At 43.4% G+C, this 18,953-nt stretch overlaps 1 protein-coding gene across 5 annotated transcripts; it reads left to right on the top strand.

The window, feature by feature from the left end:
* The first annotated feature begins 523 nt into the window (after positions 1-523).
* Positions 524-17,986, top strand: ndel1.S (nudE neurodevelopment protein 1 like 1 S homeolog). 5 transcript variants are annotated; one of them, XM_041577817.1, is made up of 11 exons: positions 524-660; positions 8,271-8,368; positions 9,394-9,547; positions 9,760-9,908; positions 11,261-11,397; positions 11,673-11,846; positions 13,148-13,239; positions 13,415-13,575; positions 13,728-13,762; positions 15,428-15,552; positions 16,738-17,986. In XM_041577817.1, exons 2-10 carry the CDS (start codon positions 8,283-8,285, stop codon positions 15,544-15,546), a joined length of 1,107 nt encoding a protein of 368 aa, XP_041433751.1. In that variant the 5' UTR covers positions 524-660; positions 8,271-8,282; the 3' UTR covers positions 15,547-15,552; positions 16,738-17,986.
* The last annotated feature ends 967 nt before the right edge of the window (positions 17,987-18,953 follow it).

Below are 18,953 nucleotides of genomic sequence, written 5' to 3'. Positions count from 1 at the left end.
GAACAGGGGAGTGAGAAGATGAGAGGAACAGTACAATTGCCTGCTGCATGTATCTGAGGGAAGATTTGGGGGGCAGGGGAGTCAGAAGATAAGGGGAACACTAAATCCTGAGGGAAGATTTGGGGGCAGAGAGGGGTCAGAGCAGACAAATGAGGGGCACATTATAGTTACATTCATCCGCAGAAGGATTTTGGGGGGGGGGAATGTAGAGGAAGGGGATAGAGTACTTTTCCTGCAGCATATATATGTCACTAAAGATTTGTGGGACGCGGCTATTATGGGCCACCACTATAGACGGAACCACTGTGTCCTTTACCCCCGCGTTCCACTGAAAAAACGTGCTGCACATGACCAAGACTAGACCTGAATCCTTAGGCTATACAAGCCTGTCTTGTGGGGAATTACAAAATTAAAATTACACTGATATGCCGGTCTCAGCACCACTGGGTGAAGCTCAAGGATTCCAGCAGGCGAGGGACAATGGAGACACTTTTCTCTCCAGGCAGTAAGATGTTAAACTTGTGACGCGTATGGGTGAGGTCTGGGGCTTCTGCGTCACATGTCTGAGCCCTGCCAGTTGGTGACGCTTGACGCTGCGTGGCTGCCGGAAGGGACTGGAGCTGAGAGAGCGGAGCGGGAGGCGCAGTGGCCGGGCGGGAGGTGAGTGACTGGGGTTACCGCTTACATATGGGGATGACAGGTTGCTTCTTGGTGAAGGTGCCTAAGATGTTGGGGTGACAGGCTATTACTGGGGGGAGGTGCCCTTCTCAGGGTGTGAGCGATGAGGGGAGGAGCCTATATAATCGGGGTGGCGGCTAATTTTAGTCTGACAGTCTAAAAGCAAAGTGAGGCGCTTGTATCCTGGGGATGACACATGAGCGCTTGGGGTTCTGCTGGAGGGGGGGGTTCCTTCATTAAAGTGCTGCCAATCAGATAAGAAAGTGGATGTGCCTGACTTGTAGGGGGCATCATTATTATTATTATTATTATTATTATTATTGGGGTTCCTGGTTGGTACTCCTAGAGGTGCATTCTGTTTTGGGGAAGCCGATTAGTACATAGGAGGGGGTGCCTGTATTATTGGCCTGACAGGTGCTTACTCCTGGGATGAAACTGGGAGGAGATAGTGATACTGGGAGGAGGAGCCCCTATTGATGAGGTGATAGACTGATATTGGTGGCAAGTGGCCATATTATTGGGCTGACTAATACTTATGGGAGGTGCCTATTTTATTGGAGTGACAAACTGATACATGTGGGGGAATTTCCTGTATTATTGGTGACAGTTTCATACTTATGGGTGGTGCCTGTATTATTGGGGTGACAGTTTGATACTTATGGGAGTTGCCTGTATTAATGGGGTGACAGTTTGATAATTAAGGGAGGTGACTGTATTATTGGTGACAGTTTCATACTTAAGGGAGATGCCTGTATTATTGGGGTGACAGTTTAATACTTATGGGAGGTGCCTGTATTAATGGGGTGACAGTTTGATAATTAAGGGAGGTGACTGTATTATCGGTGACAGTTTCATACTAATAGGAGGTGCCTGTATTATTGGGGTGACAGTTTGATACTTATGGGAGGTGCCTGTATTAATGGGGTGACAGTTTGATAATTACAGGAGGTGACTGTATTATTGGTGACAGTTTGATACTTATGGGAGGTGACTGTATTATTGAGACTATTATGAAGCATATTGAGGGAAAGTGCCAGAATGTTTGGTTTAGTAGTCTGGTACTGAGGGTATATATATATATATATATAGTATATATATAGTACGGTAACTATATTATTGGGTAGCGGTTTGGGCTTAGGAAAGGTGCCTGTAGTTTTGATGTGTCAGGTTATGCCTAAGAACAGAATGGGTTTAAGAACTGACATTACTGAAAGAATGCACTGCTTTCCTGGGCCCATGTGGGATATTTAGTGAGGGGAGCATGCTTGAGCTGTCATAGTGTGTTATGTACTGGAACTGCTTGGCTCACACTGCTGGTGAGGATACAGAGCATGAGGCAGTAGCTGGGTGCTGTGTATGTGACTGAGCCGCTGTTATACTGCTGATCGGGTCACGTGTTCTCAGTGACTGTCTTTTCTGCTCCTGGGGGGATGTGCAAGAGCTGGGGGCATGTGGCAAGTACATTTATAACTGGCACTGCAGGGTTCCACTGGTCATTCTGTTGCCCAAGTTGTGTGCTGGTCTGTTGAAATATGCCAAAAAAGAAAAACTTACACTCGCACACCCTGGCCGTCCGAAATCACACGAGTTCCAGGTGCTAGATGTGTAGAGGAATTGGACAACCTCGAAAGCAGCATAGACACAAGACACACCAGCACAGCATGGATACTTCTAGCAGGATTAGACCTTGCTAGTTTATTTGCGGATGCAACGTTTCGGGGCGTGAGAAAGGGGTCACGCCCCGAAACGTTGCATCCGCAAATAAACGAGCAAGGTCTAATCCTGTTGAAATATGCCCCAGAATAGTGTATCACATTATTATGGGGCAATATTGTTAGAGGTGCAGCTGGTGATGATGAGTACTTATATCACTTAGTCTCTTGTCGCTGCAGATTCCTCTCACCATGATGTTGCTGTATTTCGGTAGCAGGGTTGTTGGAGGGGAACTGTCTTTGTTGCCAAGGTAGTGGCTTTGGGATTTGTTGGCAGTCGAGGTGCTGCCGTCAGTCTGTTAATGGCGTATCGACTCACCACCCAATACGATGCAGTTTCTCATGCCGAGAGAGCTTCTATCAGACAGCTGACTCTGTAGTCCCACCCCAGCTCTTTGGCTAATGGCTGGCTCTGGAAGAGGATAGTTTTGACATCATGTGTCTGTGATTGGTTTTTCCCAAGGCCACTCAGGACTTGTGTTTTGTCTGCGGCCATAGTTGTAAGCTGACACGTCTGAGCTCTCAATCCCTGCCTTCTGTCCTCAGAGAGGGTGTGTTTATTAGCCTGGATACCATGGGAGGTAAAAATACTTCCTTAGCTCTGCCCTTAAGTCACTTTCTTCCCATGGATAAAGGTTCTCGGTGCTGCCTCACTACTTTTTGGAACTGGAAACCACTATAAAGTGCCCTTATATCTGGTGAGTTCTGACCTAAAGACTTTTCTTAAAGAGATGGATTTATTTTCCCACCCAGTTTTCTGGGGGTTTGCCTTTATTTCAGATGAGAAGTGGCCCCCATCTGGATGTTCTGTGGCTCCTTGGACTTCCTTTTACTTTTTTATTATTACAGAGAAAAAGGAAATCATTTTCAAAAATTTGGATTGTTATAATGGAGTCTACGGGAGATGGCCTTTCCGTAATTCGGAGCTTTCTGGGTTACGGGTTTCCGGATAACGGATCCCATACCTTTATCTCCAACTGGGAGTGGAAAAATCTGTTTCACCTGTCGTTATTGGGTTACAGGGGTTGTGTAGTATTAAAGCATCTCGTGGCTGCAGAATGCCCACCACACACACAGTTTGATCTTAACCTGTAGCATGGTGGGTTTGTTTGAGGAGATTCGATTTTAAGGTCTATTGATGCAGGAATGTGTTTATGTATGTTGCTTTTTGAGCAAGTTCCCCTGTTGGGCTGCACTGGTGCTTACGTTGGTGTTAGAAAGGCAATAAATAATCTGTTACGACCAGTTTTATGCCTGCCCAAAATCATTGGCAGTCACTAGCTCCCCCAGCCATGCAACAACAACCTACCTGTGTATGTGTACCCTAGGGTGCCCAGGCCTCGCCTTACACCATGATATTTTTAAACAGACGCCATCTATTTATTGCTGCATTGCATGTCGCCTCTTATGCTGCAGGCACCTTTATTTAGCTCGGCACAGGTCACTGGAGATGTAGAAAGGACCAAAATAAACCCAGTGGAAAAGTACAAACGGGGCAGTCACGGCTCTTTGGCAACTTTGTGCTGGAGGTAAATCACTCCTTTCACTCCAACAGGGATAACTAATTGAACCTTATTGTTCCACCCTGTCGGCCTTTTGTCTACCTGTTGTAAAATAGTTACGCTGTAAGGTGGGACTCCCAAGTGGCTTCCTTAGTGTTATTTGTGGCGTGAGCGTTGCATCTCTCAGAATATTGTTACTTTACCACTCCCAGCATTGACTGGTTGAGCAGCTCATAGTAATAATCCCTGTAATAGCATCATCATTTCTGATAAAATAGGCAACTCTCACAAATCCATGGTATTCATTATACTAAAGGCAAGTGCATCTGATAAGGCAGCTATTTGTGCCTGATAGTGTATTCTGTACTCTAATAAATATACTAGTTCATTCATTTGCAACCTCAGTGGAAAGTAAATAGGAATTATTTATGGCAGTGATTCCCAACTTGTGGGGTTTAAAGCAGTGGGAGGGGGGCTCAGCCTGAAGGCCAATTAGCATAAATATCCGGGATGCTGCTTGTTTGTGCTCCTACATACAGGTTCGGCCTTAAGGGGGAAAGACTGCACCCTTACATGCCCTTGTAACTTCAAAATTGGCAACCATTAGAGTAAATGTTTTTTTTTTTTTTTAACCTCAGCAATTATTTATTCATAGACGTTATTATCCTTAGGGCTGCTTGGTGTTTTACATAAGGGTGGCCTCCCTGCAGTTCACCAGCACACTAAGTTTGTAGTTCAACAACTGCTGTTGTGTAATCGACAGGACGCTGCTTGTCCCGTGGCTTCTTTGCCAATTAAGAGAAGCACATGGATATCGGCAATCTTTGTGTGCAGGCATATCTCGTTAGGGCAGATTCGGGGAGATTTAGTCGCCTGGCGACTAATTGTCTCTTCTTCGGGGCGATAATCTCACCGAACTGCTTTCCGCCTCCTAAAATGAAAAGTCGCCTGCGCCAATGCACTCGCGGCGCTTCAGTTTCAGAAGTTGCCTCACAAGGAAATTTCAGGCAACTTCAGAAAACGAATCGCTGCGAGTGCATTGCTGCAGGCGTTTTTTCATTTTAGCAAGGGGAAGGCAGTTCAGGGAGATTGTTGCCCCGAAGAAGAGGCGACTCCCCCGAATCTACCCGTGTGCTAAAGCCCTAAATGGAGGCTAAAGCCTGTAGCCTCTAGTTCTGTGTATAACCTTAGGTTAGGCCTGCAGCAGGGTCCTGGCTATAGCCCTATATCAGATTACAAGCCATACTGTTGGCTAGGGTTATACACTTAGTGGGGGATAAGTTAAATGGCCTGTATCTAATACATAAAAAGGATTAAGGGGGTTATGTAATAAATGGCATTACGTTTGCCCAGGAGCAGTAACCCATAGCAACCAATCAGCAGGTAGAATTTACTAGTCATCTGTTTAAAAGCAAGCATCTTATTGGTTGCTATGGGTTACTGCTCCTGGGCAAACTTAGTGCCATATATTACATATGGGGGTATCTCTCTTATCCGTCTGATCATGCCATAAGAACCAGCACCAAGCAGGTGGGGGCGTACAGATTGTTTGCCTTGTTTCTGTTCTTTATAAGTACGTATTTATCCCCAGCCTGGCGTATTTATCAGTAAAATGAGGAAGAATCTAATCACATGCTAAAAACTGCTCTGTCAGATTGTTTCAGGAGTCGCATGCATCCCCTGCATTGCTCTGCAGCATCACTCCACTGTTTGCTCTGTTCTTGATTCCATAGTGCTTGCCCTTAGGGTTGAGACACACGGGCAGATTCGGGGAGATTTAGTCGCCTGGCGTCTAATAGTCTCTTCTTCTGGGCGACAATGTCCCCGAACTGCCTTTGCGTGTCTTCCCGTCCGCTATAACGAAAAGTCGCCTGCACTAAAGCACATGCGGGGCTTCATTTTCCGAAGTTACCCGAAAACGGAAAATGAAGCGACGGGTGTGCTTTAGCGCAGGGGACTTTTCATTGTAGTGGACAGGAAGACACGCGATGGCAGTTCGGGGTGATTGTCGCCCAGAAGAAGAGGCGATTAGTCGCCAGGCAACTAAATTTCCCCGATTCTGACCACGTGTCACAACCCCTAGACTATTGTGACAAGTCTAGAAAGGCTATGTCTTTCAGCCATCTGTTGTTGCAACTGTGCTGTCCTTTTCAAATCGTGGCACTTCATTCTGAATGTCACTGCACATATAGTCATATAGCTGTATGTCTATTAGAATGATATAGGACTACTGATGCAGCCGCCAGCGCTCTACAGAAGAACTAAAGGCAGCTATTGAGTTGATGAGGGCTCCTTGTGGGCCTGTTTATAAATTTGCAATTTGTTTGTTCTGTCCTGAGTGGTTCCCACAGTCCCAAATATAGGCCCAGGTCTTGTATTACTTGTGCAGTGAGTCCCGTGGGAGAGGCCTCATAGCAGCACAGGTGGCAGTTAGTCTGAGAAACTATAGTACTCTCCTTTCCAACAGGCTCTGGCCCTGTTCAGCTTTAACAATATCTGCTTGTTAGAGAGAAGAACAATGTGCTCACATGACTGCTGTTTTGGGCCAGGAACAGAAATTAGGGAGGTGACTGCTTTCAAACTGAAGTGTCCATAACTTCCTCGCGCTTGAATTTCGGTTGCCTCAGCATTGCATCACCCTTGCTTTACTCACCACCCTCCCGGGAGCCTTCCCCTTAGTTTCCTAAAGTGGATTCCAGCTGGATGATATCATTGGGGGGCAGGGAAGGGAATAGAAGGCTGCTTGGCATTCCATCAGTCTTCCACACAGGAACTCCGTTATGCATCCACAAGCCTGACCCCTCACTAAATCAAAGTCCATGGATCTGCTTGCAGTTGGTTGAGCAAAGATAATCGCTACCAGTTGCTGCATTGAGGGCAACATTTTCAGTAGCTCTGCAAATGGTAATCTGCATTGTTAATTTAGTGCCATTATGTTCAGGTTGGAAATAGACATGTTCCTTTACATTGACATAGTTACATAAGCATAATACGTTTTTGGGTGTATTTCCCCTTGAAGGCTGCCGGCTGCTCTGTTTATATAGATATGTCACAATTGCACTCTTCCATGGGCGACTGATGTTTTCATTTATCTTCCCTAAGCACAGCCTACAAATGCTTGATCTAGCCAGGAACATTAATCCTCTTTCTCATATTAGCACCCTCTCTCTCTGCATTCTTCCCCTTCACAAAGCAACGACAGTCTACATTCTGCCTTTCATCTATTATGTAACCCTAGTAAATACTAATCCTGTACTTTACTTGCTCTTGCCTCAAATCCATGTGCTCTTTGTTACCGCTATATCTTCATATTATACCGGAAGCTGCCATTGCACAGAACTGTGAGAGTTATGGCAAATGACTAGGAAACTTGTAATTAATTGGCGTTACTATTGGATTATTGAATGTGTTTAGCTATGGCTTTTTACTTACAGGCCCCCTGCTTAGCTGCCACTTAGCTAATTATATCTTACAATGACTATTTGAAGGGTGAAGACACACAGAGCTACTAGTAGCAGCTACTTGTCACATCCACAAAATGCCAGAAAATACCCCGCCATAGACAATGCTGAGAATTGCCTCTGCTAAAATACAGGTAGATACAATTATCAGAAAACTATCAACGTTGTCTATTTTTGTAGTTGCTACTAGTAGCTCTGTGTGTCTTCACCCTAAGGGTAAGGCCAGACAGGGAGATGTAGTCGCCTGGCGACTTATCGCCACGTCTTTTGCGCGACTATCTCCCCGAACTGCCTCAGCGTTTTTTCCCCATAGGCTAGAATGAAAAGTCGCCTGCGCTAATGCACACGCGGCGATGCGTTTTCAATAGTCGCCCAAAGTTGCCTCAACTATTCGCATCGCCGCGTGTGCAATAGCGCAGGCAATTTTGCACTGTAGCCTATGGGGAAAAGACGCTGAGGCGGTTCGGGGAGATTGTCGCGCAAAAGACGTGGCGATAAGTCGCCAGGCGACAAAATCTCCCCGAATCTCCTCGTCTGGCCTTACCCTTAGAAGGTGACTTAGCCTAAGATCTTTTGTGTTCCATTTTTCTTGTGAATGTGCCGGGACAGGATTGTGAGCCTGGAGCTGATGTAACATTAATATATTCAGCCTTTACTTGTTACGTTTTGAATCCACAAACATCTATATGTATCTCTAATGGAGATTGACAGTTCATGCCCTGGATAAATCCTTGGAGAAGCTCTCTAATCTTCTAACTTTAGGGGCAGTAAGTGTGACTTGCTAACTGTCATGCTTCTCTGTCAGCACCATGTCTGTGTTGTGTGATGTCTGCATGTTATGGTTAACTTACACTACACAAAAGTTTATGATTTGTTTCCCCTTCATTAACCCTCTTCTCATTTTGTCTTTTTTCCAGATTTCCTTAACCATGGAGAACGAGGAAATCCCTGAATTCCTGAGCCCCAAAGAGGAGATTGTCTATTGGCGGGAGCTTGCAAAGAGACTGAAACAGAGGTATTTTAATTGATTCCCATTCTTTTATAGTGAATATAAATACCGGTAGTAAATGGTTCATTGTTTCCTCTGGTCCTGCCCCTTGGAACTGAGCCTGGAGAAACATGTTCTTACTGATGATTTTCAGTGTAATAAATGGACTGTACCATCCTACTGTACCAACCTGTTTGCAAAGAAAACCAAATTAGCTTGTCATTTTAACTCCTCCGTATTTCCATTACCAAAGTCTTATTACTTATTATTAAAGTCTTATTACTAGCCTTATTAACGGAGCCTATGGGAGATTAACTTTCTGTAATTCTGAGCTTTCTGGATAATGGGTTTCTGGATAACGGATCCCATACCTGTACTTATCTTCTGCTTAAAGCAGTGGCCAAAATGATGTGCTATTTGTAGTCCAAATATTATCACGGCTACAAAACTCCACAATATACCATGCTAAAGATAATACTGGGTTTTGTCTTGTCCATGGCAAGGCATTTTTTGGCATTTTGTAAAGGTGTCAAACAGCAGCATGTGTCATTACTTGAAGCTTGTTAGAATAAAGACCGTCATTTTGGTCACTGCTGTGCCTGGGGTTCATTACTGTAGTCCGGCATTACATCTTGTTCTGTGGCTTTACTTGCCCTTTATGACCATGTATCATTTTTGTGGCAAAATCTAGCAGCCGAATAAAGGGGGAACTATTTAAGGAGATGCCTTTTTTATAGTGAATAAAGTACCCCCTCTTGTAAAATATATGGATATTCTAAGTTACCGAGGAGTTTCATGACCATATAAAAACACGAGGCCGAAGGGGTACTTTATTTATTATAATACACAAGTTTAAGTGAGTCATGTGACAGAAATGACATCAGAACCCACTGTTTATAACTGATGACATCAGAACTCACCGTTTATAAGGATATAATTTACAGGATATTCATGGCTTTTGTGTATTATATCTCAATATACAATAAACTACAGTTACTATCTGGATACATGTGGCACTGAAAACCAACCCTAGCTCATGTTTATCTCCTTAGTTACCAAGAGGCTCGTGACGAACTGATAGAGTTTCAGGAGGGGAGCCGAGAGCTGGAGGCTGAGCTGGAAACACAACTGATTCAAGCGGAGCAGAGAAACAGGGATTTGTTGGGTGATAACCAAAGGCTAAAGTGCGAGGTGGATTCACTAAAGGTAAAGGGCCCTTGTACTCTCCAGTAGTGATGGGCGAATCTGACTCGTTTCACTTCTCCTTTCACTGCTCATTGGCCTTCTCCATTAACACATACTTACAAATTTATATCATGCTATAAAGTCTAAACCACCTGCTTCCCTGAATCTGAATTTACCTGTCCATATAGCTGACCATGACACAATGTTGCTGATTGGGTCCTATTCTATTGTAGGAGAAGCTAGAGCACCAGTATGCACAAAGTTACAAACAGGTCTCACTGCTGGAGGATGAGTTGGTCCGTGCCCGCAGCATTAAGGATCAGTTGCACAAGTACGTCAGAGAGTTGGAACAGGCCAATGACGACTTGGAAAGAGCCAAACGGTGAGTTATAGACTGGGCCACTAATACTTTGGAGGAGAGAGCAACTCCAGCCACTGTCTCAGGGTGGGGTGGAAAAGGTGCATGTCATGTAACTATATACATGCTATTGTTATAGTTGTACCTGACATTTATAACATGGTATCCCAGGCTTTCAGGGAGCATGTTAGGACCTTACTGTGCAGACATGTAGAAGAGTGATTATTGGCCTCACCTAGTGACAGAGAGAAATAACAGATTCTTGCAGCACTTTTAATTCCCCCATAGTTTGTATGTGTAATAGAATTCTGTTGTTAATGGGATTACCTGGGGCAGAGTAGCTCCTTCCCCACTGTTTGTGCAGTTTTATTGAAGTGACTTAGACTGATTTATGTAAATATTGTAACAAGCAGTGGGCAGTTTGGGATTTCCAGGCAGTGTTCGTTCATAGGGATGTGTCTCAATAAATCAGTTTCACTGTGTTGGTGACAACAGTGCTTAGCGCCTAATATAGCTCATCCAAATCATTCAGGGTGTGTATAAAGATCTTTATAAATAGGCCAAAGACTACAAGAACGGTGGGAGGATGTAGGGATAAGATAGTGTCTCAGTGTTTGACTTCTGACAACCGCTGTCTGCAGGGTGCGGTGTGCAGCAGGATAATATTACAATAAGTCTTTGTTTTCCTTTGTTTTAATTGGAGAGCTTATTCATAAGTTTATTTTTAGGTAGAGATGCCGTCCTGTTACTATTTCTGTCCACATTACGTTACATTGCTGAGGAGTAGGGATGCACCAAACGTTTTTGGATTTGGCCAAACCCCCGAATCCTTCATGAAAGATTCGGCTGAATACAGGACTGAATCCAAATCAGTAAGGGGAGGGAAAAATAGAGCCGTGCACAAAGTGCGAGGCTAAAACATTTTTTACTTCTTTGTTTTGTGACGAAAAGTCACATGATTTTAAGGATTCGGTTCGGCCAGGCACAAGGATTTGGCTGAATCCTGCTGAAAATGGTCAATACCGAACCAAAAGATTCGGTGCATCCCTACTGAGGAGCGTTGGTTTTTAATTACTATTAAAGGGGTATATAGATGGGGAATTGCAGCTAAGCAGGTACAATCTCACTAATGTCCTTTAATAGATTTAGTATGAAGTGGAAGAAGTTTTTTTTATGGACAGAAAACAAGAGTTTGTTTAAACTTCAATACAGTGTGAGTTCACTGTTCAAAGTGCAAATATTTACAATTGCGTGTCATGCTGCTCAGCTTTTATTACATAACGCTGCCTTTTACTGCTGTCATTGCAACAAAACATGCAAACAAACTGGGTTCTTCGGAAACTGTAACCTGAAACGTGTGCCTTTCTCATATATAGGGCGACCATCGTATCTTTGGAAGACTTTGAACAAAGGCTGAATCAGGCAATAGAAAGAAACGCTTTCTTGGAGAGTGAGCTGGATGAAAAGGAGTCTTTGTTGGTCTCGGTACAGAGACTGAAAGATGAGGCGCGAGGTACAATTATAAATAGAATATTGAAGGTTATTCTATCCGAGACACAATCGACGTATGCACCACTTTTCCCCACATTATAAGTTATAGTTATGGTTTATTATTCCCTCCTGGGGAAGATTAAAGATTATTACTGTTATCTGTATTCTGTTACATTTTTACAGTACAAGGCACAGTTCTAATAAATGGTAATGGTCCCTGTATATGAATATTTATACTCTATGTGTGTGTATGTATGTTGTAAGCGTATATAATGACAGTGTCTTTATTTTCTGCAGACTTAAGGCAAGAATTAGCAGTACGTGAGAGGCAGACAGACGGTATAAGGAAATCGGCCCCCAGTTCACCCACTCTGGACTGTGAGAAAACAGACTCTTCAGTCCAGGCTTCTCTCTCTCTCCCAGCAACCCCTGTGGGCAAAATATCTGAAAACAGCTTCACTTCACCCAAAGGTTGGTCTCATTTTTGCTCTGCAAGTGATTTTCCTTAGTCTGCAAGGAGTGCAGTGATTTACCAGTGGGTGTTTTCTTTTTCAGTTGAGTATCAGAGAAACTAAATAATTGCCCAAGTGATTGCAAGTCCACGGAATGGGACTCTCCGTGTTGTGGATTTTCCTTGGTATAATTAGGGGGAATTCCTGTAGAGTTGGGATTTTCCCTATTAAAGAACTGAGTGCTGCTTCCTAATTTACTTAAAGGAAAAGAAAAGGCTAAAATTAAGTAAACTTTATCAGAAAGGTCTATATAAATACACCAGTAAACCCTTAAAGTAATGCTACTCTGAGTCCTCTGTCAAAAGAAACACTGCTTTTCTTCTATTGTATACACATCGGCTTCTGTATCAGACTTTCTTCTTCAGATTAAAACTCCAAGGCTAAGGCTTGAGCATGCTCGGTCTGCTCCTCTTTCCCTCCTCCCCTCCCTGATGTAATCTGAGCCCCGAGCTATGAGTGAGCAGGCAGAAACTCAGGCAGGAAGTTATGTCACACCGAGTTAATATGGCAGATGCTATCTTAAACAAACACAGACAGTGTCAGGGCTGTTTACTCAGGTATGGTAAAGCATTCTGCAGAATAAATATAGTGTTATAGCTTGCACTATTGTTATAGCTATTGGTAATAAACTACTTTGGTAGCTTTCCTTCTCCTTTAAAAACCAGAGACTGTTTGGATTGTGAGCAGCCTATTCATGTTAACGGTTTTTATATACTGGTATATTGAAATTGGGTCACTGGCTCTGAATGCTCCTCTTTTCAGATACAGGGACAGAAATTGCTTTCCACAGGCAGCCATGTTTAACCTTGTTGCACACCTAAGAACCACAGCAAGCAGCAGAAATGTACCCAAAGTAAGGTAGCACATTCCTTAGACTAAAGGCAAGCCTGTATCTCGCATTGAGCTAGATGAGTCCCATCTCTTTCCAAAGGGGAGCCCACAGGTAGCTTTGCTCTGCATATCAGAGTTGATGACAGGATCTCCTTAATCTCATGTTAGCACTTGATATTAAAGTGATGCAACCTCCCAGCAGTAATGGGGGGGGTTGATAAAATCTGGAATGTGTGCCGCAAATCTTAGGCTTTTGATTATGCAGTTACAGGAGCATAAAACAAATATAAGGATCGGTTCAAGGTTATGCGGCCCTATGATTATAACATCAAGTTGGTGATCTAGTGAAAAGCTTGTTAGATGAGGGTAATATACACAAGCCTACACTAGGCTCAGTTGGAGTCATGCCATGTTTGCATTCTGTTTCAGGTATACCAAATGGTTTCGGAACAACTCCACTTACACCTTCCGCCAGAATATCAGCACTTAACATTGTAGGGGACCTGTTGAGGAAAGTCGGGGTAAGTAATTATATGGTGCAGGACATCCTTTAAACCCGTGAGCCTCACTCCTATGCAGTATGAATATAGTAGCTTAGCTAAGTAGAGACTGCAAGGCACTCTCTGTTCTTTAAAGGAACATTCCTATAAAGTTGTTTAGTAGAAACGTAAGTTTTGGTTTCTTGTTCCCGCCCAGGCCTTGGAATCTAAGCTAGCGGCATGTAGAAACTTTGCAAAGGACCAAGCCTCTCGAAAATCCTACACACCAGCCAACTTGAACAGCAGTAGCAGCAGTGTACTAAACAGCAGTGGGGTCAAATACTCTCACGCGGGGCACACGTCATTCTTCGACAAGGGGTAAGTTCTTACACGACTCTGAGCGGCACTGTCATATGAACCTCCATTAACCTGTATTCAGAACTATAAAACACAATTAACCTGTTTACATACCTGAACAACTTTAACCCCTGCAGGTTGGAAATAATCTGTGTTTTTCTCCCCTTTGCTAGGCAGGAGAAGGTCATTTTCCCCACGTTGTTTATGGGTAATGAAACCGTAGCAATTAAGCTGCATGCTGGTGTTTCTGGGTGACAGTATTAACCGCTAATAACTTGAGATTCCTGGACTAATCGCATGGGGCATTTCTTTAACCAGACTAGACGTAGAGTTTCTCCCTGTAGTCTCTTGTTCTGTACGTGACAGGGAGGAGTGACATAGGCGCCGGTTTGGCTTGGTTTTTGTTATCCTTGGGTAACTAATAACTCATACACAGTAGTGGCCGGTTTTCTAGTTGCTAATGAAAATCAATATTTGGTACCAGTGTTCTTTGGTGGGTTTCATGGTACATACTCCCATTTTAACATACTTCTTTCGGACTGGGGGATCCATTTACAGAAGTTATATTGTGAGACCTATTCGTGTAACAACAGTAGTCGACAACACTCTTGTGCAGGAAGCGCCTGGTGTCTCCACATGAACCATCCCCCAATGTTCCCCGGTCGGCTTCTTTAAAGGAGAACTATTGCGAAAATGAAAATTTAATATAAGCTTCAGCATACTGAAATAAGAAGTTTTCTAAATATAAATTCTGTACTGTTTCTGAAATAAGTTTATTCTCACTATCCCTCTCTCAGCATCTGTTTTGTCTTCATTCTGTCTTCATGCAGGAGTTGGGTGTCAGATAATTATTGACAGATCCACTATATCTTATAGGGGGGTTCGTTTTGCCTAGAAGATGTATCAGAGCTCACTTTATTAAAATCACCAGACAATCTCGTCTCTCTACATGCAGAATTTGTGCAAAAGGCAGTTATTTTGTTTTGTACTGGAATCATTAAATTAAATGAGCTCTAATACATCTGCTAGGAAAGGAAGCTCCCCCCATAGGATATATTGGATCTAACTGTCAATGACTATCTCACACCCAACTCCTACAAGAAGACCGAATGAAGAGAAACAGGGATAGTGAAGATAAACTTGATCATTTCAGAAACAATGCAGAATTTTCATTTGATTGTATTTAGAAAGTTTCAGTGTGATGAAGCTTATATTAAATTGCCCTTTATAGCCTCTTTCACTTGGGGCAACTCTGTCCCAATCTATCACCATTTATTTGCTGTTTCACGTGTTTGGGGCCTTATTGTTATTAAACAATGACACCAAACTAAGGGGCCGTTTAGCATTCGTGGCCTCGGTGTGACATTCAGTTAGTCCCATCAGGATTGTATTACCCGTTTACCTCCCAGACTACTGTTTAGGCATCAGGAGCTGCTTTGCATGGCAGAATTGGACCTTATGTTCCCACCTGCTCAGCACAAAAGGAGCAGTTAATATTGTGCTGGGGCGGGGAATGACTGAGTTCAGTAAGGTATAAGCTTTGCATACAGACCTTTATAATTTATAATATATCACATTAAAATATACACCCTGCCCCACAATAGGCTTTGCCAGTTTTTTTTTTACCAGTTTATTACGTTGTTTTAATTCTTAACCTGAATAAATGCACTCGGTGCTTTCTCCGATTAATTGCATTGATGGTGCTGGAGTTAATGCTTTTTGCTGTATAACATATATAACTTCTTGGCAAATATCAGGGAGCAACCTTAGCCTTTCCCAGATGAGCCTAATGGCTTCTACTACTGACTGCATGGGAATATTGCATCTTCTCTCCAACCCACTTTAGCGTTTTCCTCTTCTCCCTTCCATGTAGTTGATTGTTACAGACAAGAGGCCATGAGATCTCTGCAGCAGAGCTTAGGACTCTATCCAGCGCCTTTCACTTATCCACTAGCCCACCCTGGCCTAAAGGGAACTCAGAGAAAGCTTTAGCACAGGGTATGTCTGATCAACAGTTTCCTTCTTGCCGGGCCTCTTCATTGTCTCTGACTATTAGTTGAGCCGTCCAAGGAAGGCGCAATCCTTTGTACTTCACAATAGCTGGAACCATCTAGATTGTCAGCTCTTTGATGAGGAACTTCCTGATTGCGAGGCTCTGATCACTGAATTTTTAGTTTGTTGCATCACTGTGGTCACTAAATAATCCGTGCAAGGTTGTGCAACACTTGAGTAAATAAACTCTTCATTACACACAGCTGGATTGAAGGAGGAGCAGTCGTATCCCAAATGTTTCTTTCTTGTTTCTGTTGTTTCTACTACAACAGCACTGACTGTCTGCTGGGGGGGGGGGGGCAAATATGATATTCCCCTCTTAACTACCAGTCTCTGTATTTGCCTGTACTCTGGGTGTCATCTAATGAATTCTGTCCTCATTCTGCTAGCAGTGATCTTCCACATGCCTTGGCTCTCCTGGGAGTTTTGGAGTAACACCATGGCTTTACAAATTCTTATTTTTGCCTTTAAACAGGCAGGTTCCCACACAGCCTGTTCATTCCAGCTTGGCTGTATAAGGACATGATCCAACAAGGACTGATGGCTGATACGGCCTGGAACTCTATCACTAATTAAGCTTTATAAATCTGAAGAGAATGCTTGCTGCGGGCTCATTCCTTCCAATAACCTGGGTGTAGGTAATGCTCAAAATGAGAGTCCAAACAGCTTTCTTGTACCCCAAATATGCTCTCATGGACCATGTATATCACATGGGTTTGATTCATCTCTATAAGGGCTGATGTGTGTTTCTGCTTCAGGCTTGAGGGATCTGGGTAATATTCAGCCTTACTAATTATATGACCCTCTCTCTGTGTTCATCCTATCAGAGCATGTGCCCCCAATAACCCTGTTAGTAATGCCCTTTCAGACTCTCCTTGTGTTTATTCACACAGAATTAATGGTTCCACAGGGAGCAGCTGTGTATTTGTCTCTGTATCAGCTCTGTTAGTATGAATATGTAGCCCCCCCATAGAGACATAGCCAGATCCTTTCTGTACAACTGAGAATGATGGGAAGAATCTTAGAATATCCTTGTGTAGCTCAACTTCCTTCCAGCTTTACAGTAGCCATTGTCATGTTCTGCTCCTTGTTACTCCCTCCCTGACCATAAATGTATTCTTTTTTTTTTAGGGCAGTAAATGGGTACGACCCCCCAGGAGTTCTAGGATCCCGGCCTCCGTCCCCCCCAGGCTTGCTTCCGCTTAGTGTATGAGACAGAGACCTTCATTTTTTTTCCAGCGATAGAACAAAACTTACTACGGTTTCAACCACTTTGCTGCCTCCCCGGCAGACAAGGGGCTAAACACTATCTCATTGAGCTGAATGTGGGACTGCTCTGCATCATCTCTTCTGCTGCCTCTCTCTGATGCTTTATAAGGACTCGTCCTACAATTCTACCCGTGTATTGGGGTTGGTTCATAGACAACAAAACCTCGGGCGCTACTATGGTGACATGGCCGAGCCTCATTTAATACATGCACCAGTATGGAATCTCCCCCGCCATGTCTTGCCCGAACCCGCCTGGGAATAACCTGACGCAGCAGGTGAAGAAAAGAGAAGGAAGGGCCTTTCCTCATCTGCCAAGTACCACTTTTTGGGGGTTCTGGCCACCCCAGATCAGAATCATCCATGTACGTTACAGGGTTACAGCTGACTTCATGTCGGCGTTTGTTCATGGTTAAACAGTGTTGTTGGAATATATTTTGCTGTGTTACAAATAGGGCTTTAGACTACAAATTGTGGTCTTTCCAGCTCTATCAATATATATATATATATATATATATATATATATATATATATATATATATATATATATATTTGTGTATCTTTTTGCCCCCCCACTCACAAATACACACAGATTCCACCCAGATTAGCAAAACCATGTCCTGTGTTGGTACCAGTTTGATACTGTATAATCCCACTCCATTTCCAGCCCTACACCTCAATCCCTTGCTCTAAGTGTTCATTGGATCCTTCCTGCACATTATTTTTAAAGCACACTTAATTTTAACCCTCTAGTTAGCTTATATATATATGTATGTATGTATGTACAGATGTTTCTTTCCCCACCCTTCCGCCCTTGAATCTCAATGTTGAAATTGTGATATGACGGTTTACATTTTCCCCCTTTTTTGTTTTTATTGTACATAGATTTGTAAACATAATATTTTTGGCCTAAGATATTTGTACATAACTTGGGCGCTGTAGCTATATTTATTGAGAATTCTATAGGGCATGTTTAAAGGAGGGCGATGCATAGTTCCTCTGTTGCTGCCAACCTTCACAAAAGGAGAAACAAAATGGACTCGGCATCATGGTTTGCAATGGCTGTCTGAAACGGTGAATATTTTTAAAAAGAATAAAAATCTTCAACGTGTAATATGGGAATTGGTGAGTCATTTTAGTTCAGGGATTCAAGGGGAGAGTATACCGTACTTTTATTTTGTAGTTCTTATACAGAGAGATACAGTATACCAAGAGATAAAGCAAGATATATACCAAGAGATATACCAACTGATAGATGACATACCAACCGAGAGATGTACCAACCAAGAGATGACATACCCAGAGATATACCAGGAGATATACCAACCAAGAGATGATATACCAACCAAGAGATGGTATACCAAGAGATAAAGCAAGAGATATACCATGAGATGGATCGATCTATTTGGATAATTCTTATTGTGTGTTATCTGCATTGAAACATATAGTAGGAGCTGCCAATAAGTTCATGCCTTTATTGAAACAAGGTAGGACGAGATGATGATGTTGTTCTAGGACCTCTAGATAGGAGTAGGGACCTGCCAGCTTAGGGCAGTCCAACTGTCAGTGTGCTGTAAGAGAGTGTCTAGGGGACCCCTATCAATGAAGAACAGCCAGAGCAGCAAGAGCTGTATGATGAGTGGCAGAACCAGGACAGCCAGTAACATCATTGGTGGATTCATTCAGTAAGTCACTGAGAAGCCTTAGGAACAAAAAAGAAGCCCTGGCCACATTGATAAGATCTGCTCATTTGTGCACTTGCACTGCCGGCTTATATCGTTTTATAGCTGCGCGTCTGCTCGCCCCTTTTGCGATGTCATCAGCGGGACGGGCCAGGTCTATGAAAGGAACCCGGAAGTCGGGCGAAGGTTGGATGGTTATCGGGCGGGTGTGGGTTTTACTATCACGTATGTAGTTTGGCATCAAAATATGCTGTGTGACTGCACTCGGCTCAAGCAGTGGCTCTGGGTACAGGCACATCACAAAGCAGTTAAGAGCATGGGGCGGATTCTTGGTCTGCGCAGGCTGAGAACCCGCCTTGTGTGACACCAGCGCAAGTCTTCTCATCACACGGGTTTCCC

The sequence above is a fragment of the Xenopus laevis genome, chromosome 9_10S, assembly GCF_017654675.1.
Source record: "Xenopus laevis strain J_2021 chromosome 9_10S, Xenopus_laevis_v10.1, whole genome shotgun sequence".
Classification (NCBI taxonomy): domain Eukaryota; kingdom Metazoa; phylum Chordata; class Amphibia; order Anura; family Pipidae; genus Xenopus; species Xenopus laevis.
Note: the sequence above shows the minus strand (reverse complement) of the source record. Positions and strands in the feature narration are given on the sequence as shown.

Excerpts from the sequence above, each read along its gene's own strand:
- ndel1.S (XM_041577816.1), top strand. Across the intron at positions 11,847-13,147 it reads CAGCTTCACTTCACCCAAAG|GTATACCAAATGGTTTCGGA; the intron begins GTTGGTCTCATT and ends ATTCTGTTTCAG. Across the intron at positions 13,576-13,727 it reads ACGTCATTCTTCGACAAGGG|GCAGGAGAAGGTCATTTTCC; the intron begins GTAAGTTCTTAC and ends CCCCTTTGCTAG.